Here is a 19,611-nt window from a genome sequence, read left to right on the forward strand (position 1 = left end):
AAAACCTTGTGTCCAACCCTGTATTCGACAACCCACTGCTAAAGCTCTGCGTATCCCCATGTCAATGACATCCCAAGTATCTGCACATTGTCAAATAACATTGACAACGCACCCCAAACCCACATGTACATTAGATTATCGCAGAATAAGAATAATTTCAAACACAAAGTGCATTGCAGATGCTGTGGTCAAATCAAGACGTACAAAAAAGCTGGATGAACTCAGCAGGTCGGGCAGCATCCATTGAAAGGAGCAGTCAACGTTGAATAATTTCAAACAGTTCTCAAACTGAGCCATAAAAATTCACGAGCTGAGATCAAAGTTCAAATGTACTATTAAATGAAAGCAATTGGAGATTGTTCACACCTCTAAATTTGCAGATACACCACATCTGTGAGGACCCTAAAATCCATGCACACCTCCAAATCCGTATGCACCCATATTTATGCACATCCTGAAACTGCTGATACTCCTACATTCTAATTCAATTATCCCAAACAAGAATTATTCCAACAAAATATCTCTCCACCTTAAAAATAGCAAGAACAAAGTTCAAAGTTCATCTACTATTAAAGTATCTATAAATGAAACAACTTTGAGATTCGTCACAACTCCAAAATCGCAGACACCACAAATCTCTCAGAACATCGATATCCGTGTGGAAGCCCACCGCAAATCCATTTATACCCACAAATCTGTGTGGATATTAGTAGTTTTGCAGTCTTTGTGTGTAGGTTCTCATTGATTTTATTGCATTTCTGTACTCCAATGTAAATGTCTGCAAGCACATGAATCTCAAGGTGAGATGTATGTACCTTAATAATAAACTTAATTTCATATTTGAACAGAAACACCACACACGAGCACGGGCACAGGCATGCTCACAGAGACATAGTATCACACACACAACCATTAACACAGACTCTCCCACGGGCAGACAGACAGATACACACACACAGGTTCACCCACACGCATATGAACATGGGAACTGTTTGAGACTGTCCCGGGGTGCAGAGCCACGGTGTGTCCAGAGTTCACAGTAATTGTTCCTCAGTCATGGTTCAGCAGTGACGATAAGATCCCAGCCTGGAACACAGCTCATGCCTGCCGGCGAGCCTTTTAATCTCTGAGCACATGTGCGGTTTTCCAGGATGCTGACCTTCACGCATGTGCATTGCATCGCCATGTCGCGGTTGGCGATTTCTGGAGGCAACACGAGAAAATCTGCAGATGCTGGAAATCCAAAGCAATTTACACGAAACACTGGAGGACAGCACCTATGTAAAAGGATAAACAGACGGCATTTTGGGCCAAGACCCTTCCGCAGGGTCAGTGTTGGCACGTGGCCAAGTGGTTAAGGCATTCGTCTAGTGATCTGAAGGTCGCTAGTTCGAGCCTTGGCTGAGGCTGCGTGTGTGTCCTTGAGCAAGGCACTTAACCATACATTGCTTTGCGACGACACCGGTGCCAAGCTGTATGGGTCCCAATGCCCTTCCCTTGGACAACATCGGTGGCGTGGAGAGGGGAGACTTGCAGCTTGGACAACTGCTGGTCTTCCATAAAAAATAGCTTGCCCAGGCTTGCGCCCTGGAAATTTTCCAAGACGCAAATCCATGGTCTATCGAGACTAACAGAGGCCTACACGCAGGAAGGGGGAACCAGAATCAGATTCATGTTTTTTTATCACTGGTTTGTGACATGAAATTTGTTAACTTAGCAGCATCAGTTCAATGCAATACAGTATATGTGTATTGAATAGATTAAAACAAATATGCAAAAATTACTGTATATTTAAAAAAGTGAGGTAGAGTTCAATGTCCATTGAGGAATTGGATGGCAGAAGTGAAGAAGCTGTTCCTGAATCACCTAGTGTGTGCCTTCAGGCTTCTGTACTTCCAACCTGATTGTAACAGTGAAATAAGGTCATACCCTGGATGCTGGAGATACCCAGAAGCCAGAAAAAAATGGGGAGGGGCAAGAGTCTAGCTGGACGGTGATAGGTGAAGCCAGGTGGGTGGGAAAGGTCAAGGGTTGGAGAAGAAAAAATCTGATCGGAGAGGAGACTGGATCAGAGGAGAGACAAAAGGAGCAAGGGACCCATGAGAAGTAATAGACAGGTGAGAAGTAAAAGATCAGAGTGCGGAATAGAGGTAGGGGTATTTGCTTATCGGAAGTAGAGATCAATATATGTGCCATGGGGTTGGAGGGTACTCAGACCAAATATAAAGAGTTGCCCCTCCACCCTGATGGCAGTCCCATCACGGAACAAGAGGGGGCTGTGGATCGACATGTCAGAACAGGAATGGGAATCAGTATTAAAATGTTTGCCGACTGGGAAGTTCTGTTTGTGGTGAATGGTGCAAATGTGCTCGACGAAGTGTTCCCCTAATTAATGAGTTCACAATCAGGAGGGAGAAGCACCAATTAATATTCTGTCTTGATACCGTCCAACCTGATGAACTGAACTGTAGTGCACCAGGTTTGCCTTCGGAATCTAGAGCCCCAAGGGAAGCTGACTTTGTATCTAAATAATGGTCCTTTTTGACCTCCTGAAGATCTGTTTTTGAGTATCACTTGGACAATGCTCCCAGCTGGTCTCCATCCCACTGTAACCTCAGACAACCCTCACTTTCACCACACACCAGTTGTGGTATCATTCACAACCTCACTAATTGTTTGACCTTCACTCTCCTTCAAATCATTCACACTTGTGATCAACACCAGTTTACTGCAAGATGACAGAAAAAAGTGACAGTAGAGCTCAGCTCAATCAAAGAAGACAAGCGAAACAAAGAGCAGGAGAGTAATGGTGGAGGGGAACTCATTGGGTCTGGTGTCCAGATGGAAACAGCGATCTCTGTGGTTTCCTGGTGGTAGGTGGGAGAGTATCCACAGTGAAAATAAGATGATTGGGGCCAGGGAACTTGAACTCATTGAAAACATTTTGTGCATGTTACTTGCATTTCTAGCGCCTGCAGATTTTTGACCAGGAATTCCATTTGTTGTGAACAGAGCAAATGTACTTGACAAAGTGGATTCCCAATCTACATTGGGTCTCACTGATGTAGAGGAGGCCGCACAGTTGATCAATCTGGCAGACTCGCAGGTGAAGTGTTGCCTCACCTGGAAGGCCTGTTGTGATCCAGAATAGAGCTGAGGAAGGAAGCAAATGGCAGTGTGTAGAACTTCCCTCGCTTGCAAGGATATGTTCCAGGAGGGCGATTAGTGGGAAGGGACAAATGGAATCCTCGTGTAAAGCAGGAAGTTGTAGGGGGGAGGGAGGATAAAGGTAGGAAGTGGTTTAGTCAAGATAACCATGCTAATCATTAGGTTGAGAAAAAAAAGTCAGCGAGTGTGAATGTGTTTTGTGAGCCCAAGCCACCTGCCATAGTCAGTGTCTTTCTCGGGTCAGCTGTCACCTGAATGCGCCAGGGTGGATGGTGGAGTGTTTTACAGGAATCCTGAGTGGTGTAGGGATCAGGCAGGTTTACAAAATGGTGATGGATACAGGCTTAGAAATGTTTTCAAAGTTGGTTGGGGCTGCAAGGATCGCAGGTGTTAACAGAAATGGGGCGAGGTGTAGGGTTTGGAAGGGTTTTCACAAGGGTGAGGGGTGTAGGAATGCTTCTCCACCACTGTGGAAATGTACTTCATTTATAGTACCAAAATGGTGTTTTTACCTGTAACTTGTAACAGAGTGCTTTGCTAATAATGTTTGTGCAACATGATGCTGATGGTACCTGAGCACTTGACTGCAGACCCGCAGCTGTGTTACTGGAAGAATGCCAAATACACTGATTCAGCAGACAAACAGAACGCACCCTGTCCTTGAGGTTGTCTCCAAAGGAGTCTGTGTGAGTGGTTTTTATTGGACAAAACTATTAAAAGCACCTGGGCTGTGCTAGTCTTCTCTTGCTGCAAGTAAAAATAAACGCACTTATGATTCATCCACTCTGAGGAAATTGTTGTTGGTTCTAAGACAGTGAAAAGGTGCTTCACACCACCTTCTAACCGGACACCCAATCTTACCTGCACCCGCACCTTACTCCCCACGGCTTCGCCAACTCACCACTATACGACTAGTCATAGGAACTGAAATACTCATTCTGTCCACTGAGTCAACTCCACCGTTCGATCACAGCTATTGGCTTTTCCCTCAAAATTCCATACTGCGCTTTCACTGTGTGCTGCGTCTGCGAGGCTGGGTCTGGCGGAGCTTTCATCGTGTGCTGTGTCTGCGAATCCAGCGGCACCGTGGAAGTCCATAGTGGGGGTATTCCCTTCTGTCGCCTGCGTGGGATGGCGAGTCTATCGGGACCCTGAGGACTTGTGGAAACTGTGTGGTGGTCTCTTTCGAACTTATACTCTTTTAACATCTTTGGAGTATTTTTACTGTGCCCATGGTCTGTTTTTTTTAATCAATTATGATATTGTTTGCACTATTGTAACTATATGCTAACTATAACTATATGGTTTTGTGTAGGTCTTGCAGCTTCAGTTTTTGGTTTGTTGGGTGGTGGAGTTGGTGTCCTGACTTGGTGTGTATGGGTAGTCTTGTTTCGTCTGGTGGCTTTGGAGCTCCTTTCCAGGGAACGCACTAAGATGGCAGCGCGATATTAATACGCAGCAGCCTCTCCGGACTCTGGATTTGGGGATTGCCAAATGTTATGTGGATTTTCTGGTGTAGTCTGTTTTGTCATGTGCTTTTGTGATATCATTCTGGAGGAATGTTGTTTCATTTTTTAACTGCATTGCAGTTGTGGTTTCTAAATGACAATAAACCGAAATTCAATTCAATTCTACCTGTCACCTTTGATACCTTTATTAAACAATAACCCACCATTTACTTACATAAGGCCTGTTACACTGCAGGTGTTTAGGGTAGCAACAAAGAGGGTCACCAAGAAGTCTGGATTAGTGGCATGAGCTACTCTGTAAGAAGAGTTTGGACAAACTGCTTTCTTTGGAGTGGAGGAGGCTCAGGGTGACCTGAAAGAGTTTGATCAGATTACGAAAGATCTCAATAGAGTAGATGGCTGTATAGATATTTAACCTTCCGGGTCACAATGTCTAATCCCAGAGATCATGCGTTTAGGGTGATGAGGGACCTGTGGAATTCGTTGCCACGGACGGCTCAGAGGCCAAGTCATCGGGTTTATTTAAAACAGACATTGATCGGTGCTTGATTAGTAAAGGCGTCAAAGGTTATGGGGAGAAGAAAGGGGTTGAGAAGGAAAATAGAAGACACTGGGACAGGGACAGAAAGAGGAAACTTTAGAGTGAGACGTGTCAAGCACAGACAGATGGGACAGACTCTGATAGGGGTTCTTGTTTGGCACGGAGCCGTGGGGCTGAACACGGGTTCACTTTCCACTCTCGGACCTTCACTGAGACCATTTCTCATCAGTACATTTTACAAACAATACATTTCAACGTTCAAATTCAACGTAAATTTATTATCAAAGTGTGTTAACCAGATGCTATTGAACAATTCATTTTCTTGTTGCAAGGCAACTCAATCCTCAGCCCCAGCCTGGGGAAGGGAATGGGGGAGGGTGGGATAAGTCTGAGACTTTGTTAAGGAGCCCTCACTCCATCCTCCTCATTCCCCTTTTCCCTTCTCACTCCCCACTCTCACTCTCCACTGCATGTGTTTGTGAAAGAGAGAGACTTGTCTGCCCACTCACCCTCCATCAACGATGTTCCATCTCCCCCAATGCACTCACACTCCTGTGCACACAGCAATCCTTGTGGGCTAAAATCATTCAAATATCTTATGCCCTCCCTCCTACATCAACTCCTTAGCCACGTGTTAAACAGTATATTCTTCCTATTCCTGGCACCTGACATAGAAGGCAATCTTGAGGTCACAGCCCTGGATGAGCTGCCCTTGAACTAAGCACCTCACTCCCTGTGCTCCCTTTGCAGAACCTCGTTACTTTACCAGCCTTTATCATTGGGACCCACATAGACCACGACCTTCACTATTCACCCTCCTGAGGAACGCTGAGCACTCAAACCAAGATGTCCCAGATCCTAGCACACAGGAGACAACATACCACCCTGGAATCTCATTCTCACCCACAGAACATCCAGTCAGTTACCTTTGCTAACGAATCACCTAGGACCACAGCTCGCCTCCTCTCCACCCTTCCCTTCTCAGTCTCAGAACCAGAGACCCTTCTGCTGTGACCTTCCTTTGCTAGGTATCCCACCATCCCCAACAGTATCTAAAGTGATATATGTGTTGTTCAGGGGGATGGACACTGGGGTAAACTGCACTTCCCCCTTTCCCCTCCTGACTGTCACCCAGTTTCCTGTGCCTGCACCTTGGCTGCTACTACCTCTCTATATGTCCAACCTATCACCCCTTCAGCCTCCCGAATGATCTGGAGTTCATCCACTTCCAGCTGCAACTCCTTCATCTGGATTGTTCAGAGCTGCAGCTAGATGCACTCCTCACAGGTGTAGTTGTCAGGGACACAGGAGGGTCCCCTGACTTCCCACATCCCACAAGAGGAGCTTTCCACTATCCTGCCTGGCATTTCAACTGTTCTAGCTGAGCAAATGTGAAGGGGGGGGGGGGGGGGAAATTCCACCTGCAGGATAATTTTGCCTTCTCTGACTGAAGGCTCTCCTCACTGAAACCTCAAAGAGGTAAAGCCTTGGAGTCTCTGCTCCAACCCTGTCCGCTCCATTTGATCCTGCCTGACTTCTTGATATTCAATCCTAAGTGCTAATTGGCCACTACTGAAAACTCAAAAATAACCTGCCTTGATCCATTGCTTTTAATGCTCGATTGGCAAACGTCCTCTCAAGCTTCTGATCTCTCTGATGGGTGAAAGCTCGATATGGCGACACAAGGATGAATGACTGATTGAAATCCACTCCACATTCAGAGCATGTCACCGCCCTCACCACATTGTGAACCTGCCACTGTCTCTGCGATGTGGTCAAGTATGAGAATGCCTTCCCACAGACTGAACAGGTCGAAGTCCTCTCACTGCTGAAAACAGTCTGGTGTGTTGGTAGGTGAGATGAACGGGTGAATTCATTCCCACAGTCTGAACAGATGGAACGGCTTCTACCCAGTGTGAACTCCCTGATGTTCATTCAGTTGAGAAGTCTGAGTGAAACCTTTCCCATATCCTGAACAGGTGAGTGGGGTCCCCCAGTGTGAATTTGCTGATGTACTTTAAAGTCAGATGACTGAGTGAATTCCTCCCCACATTCAGAACAACTGAATGGTTTCTCCCCGGTGTGAATTCGGCTGTGCCTCACAAGGCTGGATGACTGAGTGAATCCCCTCCCACATTCAGAACATCTGAATGGTTTCTCCCCGGTGTGAACTCGCTGATGTTCAATCAATTGAGATGACCGATTGAATCCTTTCCCACAATCAGAGCAGGGAAAGAGCCTCTCTCCAGTGTGACCTCGCTGATGTTCAATCAGTTGATATGACCGAGTGAATCCCTTCCCACAATATGAGCAGGCAAATGGCCTCTCCCCGGTGTGAACTCTCTGATGTATTTTCAAGTCAGATGACCGTGTGAACTCCTTCTCACAGTCTGAGCAGGTGAATGGTTTCTCCCCAGTGTGGACTCGCTGATGTACATTAAGGCCAGATAAACGTGTGAATTTCTTCCCACAATCTGAGCAGGTGAACGGTTCCTTCCCAGTGTGAATAAGCTGATGTACTTTCAAGTCAGATGACCGTGTGAACTCCTTCCCACAGTCTGAGCAGGTGAATGGCCTTTCTCCAGTGTGAACTCGCTGATGTTCCTTCAGTTGAGATGACCAAGTGAATCTATTCCCACATACTGAACAGATGAATGGTTTCTCCCCAGTGTGAACTCGCTGATGTCTCAAGAGCTGAGATGACTGAGTGAATCCCTTCCCACATTCGGAGCATGCGAATGGCCTCTCTCCAGTGTGAACTCGCTGATGTACCTTCAGTTGAGATGACCGAATGAATCCCTTCCCACATTCAGAGCAGGAGAACGGCCTCTCCCCAGTGTGAAGTTGCTGATGTTCCTTCAGTTGAGATGACCAAGTGAATCCCTTCCCACATTCTGAGCAGATGAATGGTTTCTCCCCAGTGTGAACTCGCTGGTGTCTCAAGAGCTGAGATGACTGAGTGAATCCCTTCCCACATTCGGAGCATGTGAATAGCCTCTCCCCAGTGTGAACTCGCTGATGTACCTTCAGTTGAGTTGACCGAGCAAATCCTTTCCCACATTCAGAGCAGGAGAATGGCCTCTCCCAAGTGTGAACTCGCTGATGTTCCTTCAGTTGAGATGACCGAGTGAATCCCTTACCACATTCTGAACAGATGAATGGTTTCTCCCCAGTATGAACTCGCTGGTGACTCAAGAGCTGAGATGACTGAGTGAATCCATTCCCACATTCAGAGCACGTGAATGGCCTCTCCCCAGTGTGAACTCGTTGATGTATCTTCAGCTGAGATGACCGAGTAAATCCCTTCCCACATTCAGAGCACGTGAATGGCCTCTCTCCAGTGTGAAGTTGTCGATGTGCCTTCAGTTGAGATGACCGAGTGAATTCCTTACCACATTCTGAGCAAGTGAAGGGCCTCTGCCAAGTGTGAACTCGGTAGTGCCTCACAAGTTTGGATGATTGAGTGAATCCCTTCCCACATTCAGAGCAGCTGAACAGTTTCTGCCCGGTGTGAATTCGCTGATGCACATTCAGTTGAGATGATGAAGTGAATCCCTTCCCACATTCAGAGCATGTGAAAGGTTTCTGCCCAGTGTGAAATAACTTGTGTCTCAGTAGATGAGATGGCCGAGTGAACCCCTTCCCACAGTCTGAGCAGGTGAATGGCCTCTCCCCAGTGTGAACAAACTGATGTTCTAGCAGGTGATTTGCCTGACTGAATCCCTTCCCACATTCAGAGCATGTGAAAGGCCTCTCCCCAGTGTGAACTCGCTGGTGTCTCTGTAGTTTGGATGAGTGAGTAAATCCCTTCCCACAGTCTGTGCAGGTGAACGGCATCTTCTCAGTGTGAACTTGCTGATGTTCATTCAGTAGAGATGACTGGACTGAACCCTTTCCCACATTCAAAGCAGGTGAATGATTTCTCCCCAGTTTGAACTTGCTGGTGTCACTGTGGTGTGGCTGATTGTGTGAGTGCCTTCCCACATCTGAGCAGGTCACTGTCCTCTCACAGGTGAGCTTTAGCATCAATAACAGAATGATTTGCTTCCCGCAGTCAGAAAAGGTGGAGCATCACACTATGATGTGAACTTGCTGATATATCTTCAGGCTGGATGACAGAGTAGTTCCACACACAGAGCAGGTGAATGTCCACTCCCCACTGTGAACTCACTGGCGTGTCTGTGGGTAGGCTGTGAGTGAATCCCATCCCACACTGAGAGAAGGAGAATGATATCTCACTGCAATCAATTCTCTGGCAATTCAGAAAATCAGATGTTTGAATCCCTTGTACAATCAATGCAGTTGAAGAACTGATCTCCAGTGAACAAATGCTGGTGTGTTCTCAGCACCCCGGTTCCAGTGGATTTCACTGAGTTACAACAGAAAACTTCATTTCAGACACAAAATATATTGCCAGCTGTGATGAAATAATTCTTCATCTCCAAGGATTGAAAACAGATATGCTGGTGTTGCAAAGAAAGTATTTTCTCACTCCTTAAATATTTGGACAGAGAGAGCAACAATATATTGTTGTGTTTGAGATTCCCATACACAAGTGTTCTGCCAGTTAAAACCTGTAAAAATATTTGCAAAAGACATCAGTGGGTGAAGGACAATATTTCAGGTGAGATTTTAGTCTGTTGTGAGAAAGTAAGGAGCAGGAGTAGGCATCTAGCCCATCGAGCCTGCTCCACCATTTAATAAGATCATGGCTGATGGACCACCTGTCCACCTGTCTGCCTTTTCCTCATACCCCTTAATTCCCCTACTATGCAAAAATCTATCAAACCTTGTCTTAAATAAATTTACTGTAGTGGCATCCACTGCTTCATTGGGCAAAGAAATCCACAGATTCGCCCCCCCCTCTGGGAAAAGCAGTTCCTCCTCATCTCCATCCCAAATGCCCCGAATCTTGAAACCTCCAGTTCTAGTCTCACCTACCAGTGGAAACAACTTTCCTGTTGTTTCCAAACCAAATATGACCATATCTATCCCTTTCATACTTTTACATGTTTCTATAAGATCTCCTCTCAATGTGAGCTCTGGTATCACAATTTTACCCAGTTCAACTCAAGTTGAGATATAGCCCAGGCTACTGTGGGAAGTGAGGTAGGAGATTACTGCCTCTGGCAATGGCATTTGTATCATCAATAGGGATGGGAACAGTACCAGAGGATTGGAAGACATTGTTCCCTTGTTCAAGAAAGGGAGCAGAGGTAACCCAGGAAATTATAGACCAGTGAGTCTTACTTCAATGGTGGACAACGTTGTTGGAGAAGATCCTAGGAGGCAGGACGTATGAACATTTGGAGAGACATAATCTGATTAGGCGTAATCAGCATGGCTTTGTCAAGATCAGGACATGCCTTAAGAACCAGATTGGATTCTTTTAGAGGATGTTACAAAGCACACTGATATAGTAGAGCATTGGATGTAGTGTACATAGTTTTCAGTAAGACTTTTGATAAGGTTCCTCTTGTGAGGCTCATTCAGAAAGTAATGAGGCAAGGATCCAAGGAGACCTTGCTTTGTGAACCCACAACTGGCTTGTTCACAGAAGGCAAAGGATGGTTGTAGATGGTTTGTATTCTGCATGGAGGACGGTGACTAGTGGTGTTCCACAGGGGTCTGTTCTGGGACCCATCCTCTTTGTAATTTTTACAAATGAATTTGATGAGGAAGTATAAGGGCGGGTTTGTAAGTTTACTGATGACACAAATGTTGGGGGTGTTGTGGTTGTCAGAGGTTACACTGGGAAATCGAAAGGATGCAAAATTGGGCTGAGAAGTGGCAAATGGAGTTCAACCCAGTGGTTCATTTTGGTTGGTCACATTTGAAGACAGAATACAAATTAGGACTCGGCAACGCGATCTTGGTGTCTGTGTCAATAGTACATGCAAAGCTACTCTGCAGGTTGACAATGTTGTTAAGAAGGTCTTCATCAACTAAGGGACTGAGTTCAAAAGCCATGAGGTAATGATACAGATATATAAGGCCTTAGTTAGACCCCACTTTTGTACTTAATTCAATTCTGGTCAACTCACTACAGGCAGGATGAGGATACTGTAGAAAGAGTGCAGAGGAGATTTACAAGGATGTTTGGAGAGCATGCCTTATGAGAATAGATTGATTGAACTTTGGAGTGACCAAAGATGAGAGGTGACCTGATAGATAGAGGTGAATAAAATGATGAGGGACATTGATTGTGCAGATAGGCCTTTTCCCAGGGCTGAAATGGCTAACACGAGGGGCATAGTTTTAAGGTGCTTGGAAATAGGTACAAGGAGGATGACAGCGGTATGTTTTTCACACAGTGATGGGTACGTTGAATGCACTGCGAAGGTGGCAGAGGTGGATCTTTTAAGCGACTCATAGATAGGCACATGGAGCTTAAGAAAATAGAGGGCTATATGGTTGGGAAATTTCTCAATTCATTTTCACCGTCTGTACAACATTGTGGGCTGAAGGGCAAGTAATGTACTGTAGATTTCTATGTTTCTATATGAACTCCTCCTTTTCTAACAAGACAAGGAGGCATCCAGAGTGACCATCAAGTTCTCTGAATGTATTGTTGTCTGTATGAGAATGGGCTATTTCTGCTTTCAATCAACCTGTGACTTGGCTCAATTTGTCTCTGTCGTTAGTGATTATTTCAATTTCTGGTCATGTTCCACAACAGTACAAAGAGCACTTGTTACTACATGTATGATCCCGGAGATTTTCTAATTACTCAGATTCACTCCACCCAGCTGTTTAAGAGTGATGAACCCACCAATTGCAATGCCAATGAACATGAAGGGGAAGGCATTAGTTATTCTCATTGGAGTGGAGTGTGGCATTTTTGTGACGTGAAAGCCACAAGCCACTTGTTATTGAACACAAGGGTGTTTCATACCATCATCTACCCAGAGAGAAGTAAAACCAGCTGGATTTTTTTTCTTTCCATACAGCACTAATTGATATTTTTACCTATTGGAAGTTAGACTCTTCATCGGAGATTAACTGGAAAATATATTTTTGTTACGAGTTACTAATCCTTGGATTTATATAGCTGGAGTTCCGCAGTGTTTGGGAGATATTCTACCGACTGTAAGGGGCCAACGCTGGCAGTGTCACCAATGGATACTTCTTTCCCCAGAAGGCCCCACGAACGAGAAACCTGCCCGCCGCCGAAGGATCCAGCGATGCGCATGCGCCGCAGAAATGGCGGCGGCTAGAGCGCTCATCAGCCGAAAGCTACCCGGAGCCCGAGTACGGATCGTGGGGCTGAAAGAGGGAAAGGACCGGGACTGTCCATGGGTGCAGGACCTCACAGTATTAGTCCTTCAATCGCGGTTTGGACGCCGATGATTAATTCCCGCCCGCAGCCCTCTCCTACCTCTGGCCGATCCTTATGAGCCTCTCGCCTACTGAGCGCTTGCGCGATATTTGGATTCGGTCAGACCTCTGCGCATGCGCAGTCGATCAAACGGGAAACTATCAGCTGATGCGGAAATCCTGAGCAACATGCAGAATGCTGCCGGAAAGTTAGGTGGGCTGACAGCGCCTATGGAGAGGAGTGAACAGTCGGCGTTTCAGACCGACACCAATCCTTAGGACTTGAAAGGAAGGGACGGAGTGAGGTGATAGGTGAAACCGAGAGAGGGTGAGGGGTGAAGTTCACCATATAACAATTACAGCACGGAAACAGGCCATCACGGCTCTTCTAGTGCGTGCCGAACGCTTAGTCCCACCTACCTGCACTCAGCCCATAACCCTCCATTCCTTTCCTGTCCATATATCTATCCAATTTTTTTTAAATGACAAAATCGAACCTGCCTCGATCACTTCTACTGGAAGCTTGTTCCACACAGCTACCACTCTCTAAGTAAAGAAGTTCCCCCTCGTGTTACCCCTAAACTTTTGCCCCTTAACTCAACTCATGTCCTCGTGTTTGAACCTCCCCTACTCTCAATGGAAAAAGCCTATCCACGTCAACTCTATCCATCCCCCTCATAATTTTAAATACCTCTATCAAGTCCCCCCTCAACCTTCTATGTTCCAAAGAATAAAGACCTGACTTGTTCAACCTTTCTCTGTAACTTAGGTGCTGAAACCCAGGTAACATTCTAGTAAATCTCCTCTGTACTCTCTCTATTTTGTTGACATCTTTCCTATAATTCGGTGACTAGAACTGTACACAATACTCCAAATTTGGCCTCACCAATGCCTTGTACAATTTTAACATTACATCCCAACTCCTATACTCAATGGTCTGATTTATAAAGGCCAGCATACCAAAAGCTTTCTTCACCACCCTATCCACATGAGATTCCACCTTTAGGGAACTATGCACCATTATTCCTAGATCACTCTGTTCTACTGCATTCCTCAGTGCCCTACCATTTACCATGTATGTCCTATTTTGATTTGTCCTACCAAAATGTAGCACCTCACACTTATCAGCATTAAACGCCATCTACCATCTTTCAGCCCACTCTTCTAACTGGCCTAAATCTCTCTGCAAGCTTTGAAGACCTACTTCATTATCCACAACGCCACCTATCTTAGTATCATCTGCATACTTACTAATCCAATTTACCAGCCCATCATCCAGATCATTAATGTATATGACAAACAACATTGGACCGAGTACAGATCCCTGAGGCACACCACTAGTCACCGGCCTCCAACCTGACGAACAGTTATCCACCACTACTCTCTGGCATCTCCCATCCAGCCACTGTTGAATCCATTTTACTACTTCAATATTAATACCTAACGATTGAACCTTCCTAACTAACCTTCCATGCGGAACCTTGTTACTGAAGTCCAGATAGACAACATCCACTGCTTTACCCTCATCAACTTTCCTAGTAATCTCTTCAAAAAATTCAATAAGATTTGTCAAACATGACCTTCCACACACAAATCCATGTTGACTGTTCCTAATCAGACCCTGTCTGTCCAGATAATTATATACACCATCTCTAAGAATACTTTCCATTAATTTACTCACCACTGACATCAAACTTACAGGCCCATAATTGCTAGGTTTACTCTTAGAACTCTTTTTAAACAATGGAACCACATGAGCAATACGCCAATCCTCCGGCACCATCCCTGTTTCTAATGACATTTGAAATATTTCTGTCAGAGCCCCTGCTATTTCTACACTAACTTCCCTCAAGGTCCTAGGGAACATCCTGTCAGGACCTGGAGACTTATCCACTTTTATATTCTTTAAAAGCTCTAGTACTTCCTCTTCTTTAATCATCATAGTTTCCATAACTACCCTACTTGTTTCCCTTACCTTACACAATTCAATATCCTTCTCCTTGATGAATACCGATGAAAAGAAATTGTTCAAAATCTCCCCCATCCCATGAAGTGGGAGGATCCTCACCCTCCCACTTCAGGATATCTTGGACACGATCAGAAACATCCCGGACCCTGGCACCAGGGAGGCAAACTACCATCTGGGTCTCCTGATTACGTCCACAGAATCGCCTATCTGACCCCCTAACTATCGAGTCCCCTATTACTACAGCCTTCCTCTTCCTTTCCCCACCCTTCTGAGCTACGGGGCCATCTGGGAAGTTGATTGGTGAGTGAGATAAAGGTCTGGAGAATAATAATAATAACAATAATAAATATTTTTGATCCTAACTGGTGAATTCTTTCATTGCAGCAGCAACATTTAAAAACACACTTAGCAGTGTGCAGAGTTTACTAAAAATAAAATAAAGAATAATAATATACACAATAATAATGTACCAATGTGCAATAATAATGTATGAAATAATAATGCAGAGACAATTGAACTAAGATGTGTGTTCTCCTGTCGCAGAAAATAAACTGTGGTATACGCTTACTGCATTTGGTAGGAAAGAGTTTCTGTAACAATCCTTGTGACACAAATGTGATTCTGACAATGCCATCAGCATGATCCCAGTGGGAGTGAGCTCGCTGCAACAGGTAGATGATGACATCATTTACACCCTCATGACGTTGGTAGGCAAACTGCAGAGGGTCCAAGGTAAGTCTGGATCAGACCTTCAACACAAGATGTGAGGGCAATTGGTCTGTAGTCATTAAGTTCAGATGGAGTTGCTGTATTGGGTAAAGGAACCAAGCAGGAAGTCTTTCACAGCACCATTATCTTTTCCTGACTCAGTCTCAGATTGTAAAGGTGCGACATAATATGAGACAGCAGGCTTGCACAGGCCTTCAGTACCCTGGGGCTGATGCTGTCAGACGGGTCAGCAGATGTGGTCTCACCGTCTGTCTCCTACCCTGACCTGCAGTCACTGTCAGACGGGTCAGCAGATGTGGTCTCACCGTCTGTCTCCTACCCTGACCTGCAGTCACTGTCAGACGGGTCAGCAGATCTGGTCTCACCGTCTGTCTCCTACCCTGACCTGCAGTCACTGTCAGACGGGTCAGCAGATCTGGTCTCACCGTCTGTCTCCTACCCTGACCTGCAGTCACTGTCAGACGGGTCAGCAGATGTGGTCTCACCGTCTGTCTCCTACCCTGACCTGCAGTCACTGTCAGACGGGTCAGCAGATGTGGTCTCACCGTCTGTCTCCTACCCTGACCTGCAGTCACTGTCAGACGGGTCAGCAGATGTGGTCTCACCGTCTGTCTCCTACCCTGACCTGCAGTCACTGTCAAACGGGTCAGCAGATGTGGTCTCACCATCTGTCTCCTACCCTGACCTGCAGTCACTGTCAGACGAGATACTCCAAGCTACTCACACTCTGAGATGGCGTGGCGCTAGTGGCAGCTTGTCGCAGCAGCTTCTTTGTTTTGCCATTTTTCATATTATTTTATGGTACTTTTATATTTTTTGTGTGTTATTGTGTGCCAGGACCATTTCTGACAGTGACCGTGTGTGTGGATGTTGTGCCTGGATGCTTGAATTGCGCCCAGTCAGGAGATGAGGTCTTCCTCCTCCGACCAGTGCTGAGCGTTGCTAGAACAGTCTAATACCAGAGATCACCATTAAGATTAAAACTTTCATCCATTGATGACCTTTGCAGAATTTTGACAGCGCGGAAAAGGCAAAGTGTTTGTGTGTGGGAATGTCAAACAGAACAGTACGTCAGTTCTGTTGTGTCCGTCAGTTCACCAGCACTCGAATGTGGAGGAGGAGATGCTGGAGAAGACAGCACACCTGATGTGGCAAGGAGTATCCGAATATGTGTACACGTTCATGATCTGACGTGATGAATGGCCAGTCTGTTGGTAGCGGTGGGATGTCATTCACTGTCTCTCATTTTTTTTAGGGATTCACTAGGCCATTGTACCTGCAGCAAATTCACACTGGGGAGAGACCGCTCGCCTGCTCAGTGCGTGAGGAAGGATTCATCCAAACAGCAGATCTGCAGAAATACCAAGGAGATCACACTGGGAAGAGCCTGTACACCCGCCCCATCCATGGGAAAGGATTCACCCAAACATCCGACTTCAGAAATACCAGGCTGGTCACACTGTGGGGAGCCCGTTCACCTGCTCCGAGTGTGGGAAGGGTTCATTCAGTTACCCAAACTACTGAAACACTAGCCATTTCATACAGCTGTACACCTGTTTGGAGAGTGGGCTGCGCTTCATTCAGTTAACCCACCTTGAGACGCTCCAGTGTGTTCAAATAAGTAGAGGCCACACTTCTGTCCTGAGTGAGCACAGAGATTTACTCAGTCAACCCACCTGCTGAAACACCAGCAACTTCACACCAGGAAGTTCAAGAAAGCTGTCTGTTAAATGCTTAAACATGATGGTGACTAAATCCAGTTGTGAGTTGACGAGGAAGTGTTAATGTCAGATTCTGCAGATACTGCAGCAGCTCCTCATACCCAGGTCTGAACCCTGGTCACTCAGCATTGCAGGGGATTGTTAGACCAGAACTCCATAAGATACAGGAGCACATTCAGGTCATTCGGCCCATTGAGTCTGCACTGGCATTTCATCAGGGCTCAATGTCGGTTCATTGCTCAACACCCAATCTGGAATAGCTGATCTCCAATAGGTTCAACCACCAGCTGCTCTGAACAGACATCTCGTAGGCAGTCTACAAATTTCCCTCTTGGTAATCAACACTGACCTGATTATCCCCCATGACTATCATAACTTTGCAACTTTGACTTGCATTTTCTGTCTCCTGTTGTAATTTGTAGACCACATCATTACGACTGTTAGGGGTCTGTATATAAACTCACTTGGGATTTTATTACACTTAAAGTTTCTTCGCTCTATCCACAGAGTATCTACATCTTCTGATCTTATGTCGCCTCTTTCTTTCAATGATTTGGTTTCATATTTACCAGCAGACCCACCCACCCCATTTGCCTACCTACCTGTCCTTTTGATACAATATGACTCCTTGAATGTTAAGTTCCTAGCTATAATCTTCCGTCAGCCACATAGAGTGATGCACACAATTCACATCATGCTACTAGTTCACTCTGTTATTATGTATGCTGCGCACATACAAATAGAACACTTTCTGTCATGCATTCAACACTCTTATTGATGTTGTCCCACTTTAATGCTGCAACTCATTCCATTGACTGTAATTTTGCTGACATCAGCCTCCCCTTGCTAGTACTCTCACAGCACAGTACGTCTATTTGCCAACCAACTACCTCATCCTCAGCACTATCTCTCCGGTTTCCATTCCTTTGACAAATTATTTTAAACACTAGCTCTAACAACCCTGCCCACGAGAATATTGGACACTGCCAGATTTAGGTGCAACCCGTCCCCTTTGAACAGATTGTTCCTTCCCTAGAAGAGATCCCAATGTTCCAAAAATGTGATCCATTGCCTCTGCACCAGTTTCTCAGCCACACATTCATCTGCTGAATCATCCTGTTCTTACCTTCACTGATGTATGGCGTGGGCAGCAGTCCTGAGACTATTAACCTGGATCACCTACTTTTAAGCTTTCTACCCAGCCACCTAAAAAGTCTCTTGAGGATTTCCTTATGCTTCCTATCCATGTGATTGATGCCAACATGTACCAAGACTTCTGGCTGCTCACCCTCCACCTTCAGAGTGCTGTAGACCCAATCCGAGACATCCTTGACGATGGCAACTGTGACACCCCACTAGGGTATCTCTCCTGCATTCACAGAACCTCATCTCTATTCCTCTGACTATGGAAACTCCGATCACTACTGTAGTTTTCAACACTTCTGTTCTCTTCGGAGTCACGGCACCAAACACAGTTCCCGAAACCTGGTCACTGACCTAGTTGTGAGTGGCCTGCCACTGTGCCTGGGGTATGTTACCCAGGTTTCCCTGCATTTTGGATATGGAAATGGATATGGACTGTGGACATTCTAGATATGGAAATGGATATGGACTGTGGACATTATAGATATGGAAATGGATATGGACTGTGGACATTCTAGATATGGAAATGGATATTGACTTGGACTATGGACTGTGGACATTCTAGATATGGAAATTGATATGGACTGTGGACATTATAGATATGGACTGTGGACATTCTGGATATGGAAATGGATATGGTCTTGGATTATCGACTGTGGACATTCTAGATATGGAAATAGATATGGACTGTGGACATTCTAGATATGGAAATGGATATAGATTTGGGCTATGGACTGTGGACGTTCTTCACTCACAGTTTGTATATATTCTGTGCCTCCCGCCCCAACATTCTCGTTTTCTTTGTATGGGGGAGGGGGATTTGGGGTCGATGTGCCTGTTCCGTTGATCTTTTTTTGTGCAGAAAAGATGGAATTGGGAAAATGCTTGTGCTGTCGTTCTTTTCTTTCTTGGTTTTGAGGCTATCTGGAGAATAATTTCCAGACAGTGTTGGAACCTTTGTGCTTCCTCTCACTGCCATCCCATGAATATTGTGATCTATGACAAATAAAACAGTTCTGTTTCAAACCCTGTGTCCCTGCTGCTTACTGTCTCTGCACCACGCGAACTGTACAGGGGAGGTGCCACTCAGTCCAGCCGGTCCCTGCTCATGTTCCTGTTCTATATCAGTACTTTCAAATCCATCCTTAGCTGTTCACTCTCCCTCTCCCCGTGATGACCAACTGTAAATCATCACGGCTCTGTGGGTGAAGCGGTTTACTTTGAATTTCTTCAAAAGATTTCTGCAAGCTGCAGAAGATACTGAATTCTCTGGGGGTTTGTCCCAAATATTCCTCATTCCTTGGGGCTCTGGGTCAAAGAAGAATGTCATGTGTGGTTGTCCCTTCCTTACTCTTTTCACTGATTTCAAAGGGCTGCATGTCAGCTGGGTTGTTGCAATACAAGGTCTCTACCAAACAATGACAGCAGAATGGTGGGTAAATGGGTCAGAATCGAAAGAGGAGCCAAATCTGAGTTTTGAGGCTCTTGGCATGGGGAAGAGGAGGGAATCAGACTGGGATGATGTGGCCACAAATGAAAGATCGGCTACATTAG

The 19,611-nt window shown here is 45.5% G+C and overlaps 1 protein-coding gene and 1 long non-coding RNA gene across 2 annotated transcripts; one reads left to right on the forward strand and one right to left on the reverse strand.

The window, feature by feature from the left end:
• Window positions 1–4,875: 4,875 nt before the first annotated feature.
• Window positions 4,876–12,615, reverse strand: LOC132402313 (oocyte zinc finger protein XlCOF6-like). Its single transcript, XM_059985186.1, has 2 exons — window positions 12,557–12,615; window positions 4,876–9,752 (listed from the first exon to the last, which is right to left on the reverse strand). Exon 2 carries the CDS (start codon window positions 9,202–9,204, stop codon window positions 7,114–7,116), a length of 2,091 nt encoding a protein of 696 aa, XP_059841169.1. The 5' UTR covers window positions 9,205–9,752; window positions 12,557–12,615; the 3' UTR covers window positions 4,876–7,113.
• LOC132402314 (uncharacterized) lies at window positions 12,614–18,998 on the forward strand. Its single transcript, XR_009514880.1, has 3 exons — window positions 12,614–12,823; window positions 15,008–15,196; window positions 16,449–18,998. It is a non-coding gene; the product is annotated as an uncharacterized LOC132402314 (long non-coding RNA).
• The last annotated feature ends 613 nt before the right edge of the window (window positions 18,999–19,611 follow it).

This window comes from Hypanus sabinus, chromosome 11 (genome assembly GCF_030144855.1).
Source record: "Hypanus sabinus isolate sHypSab1 chromosome 11, sHypSab1.hap1, whole genome shotgun sequence".
NCBI lineage: Eukaryota > Metazoa > Chordata > Chondrichthyes > Myliobatiformes > Dasyatidae > Hypanus > Hypanus sabinus.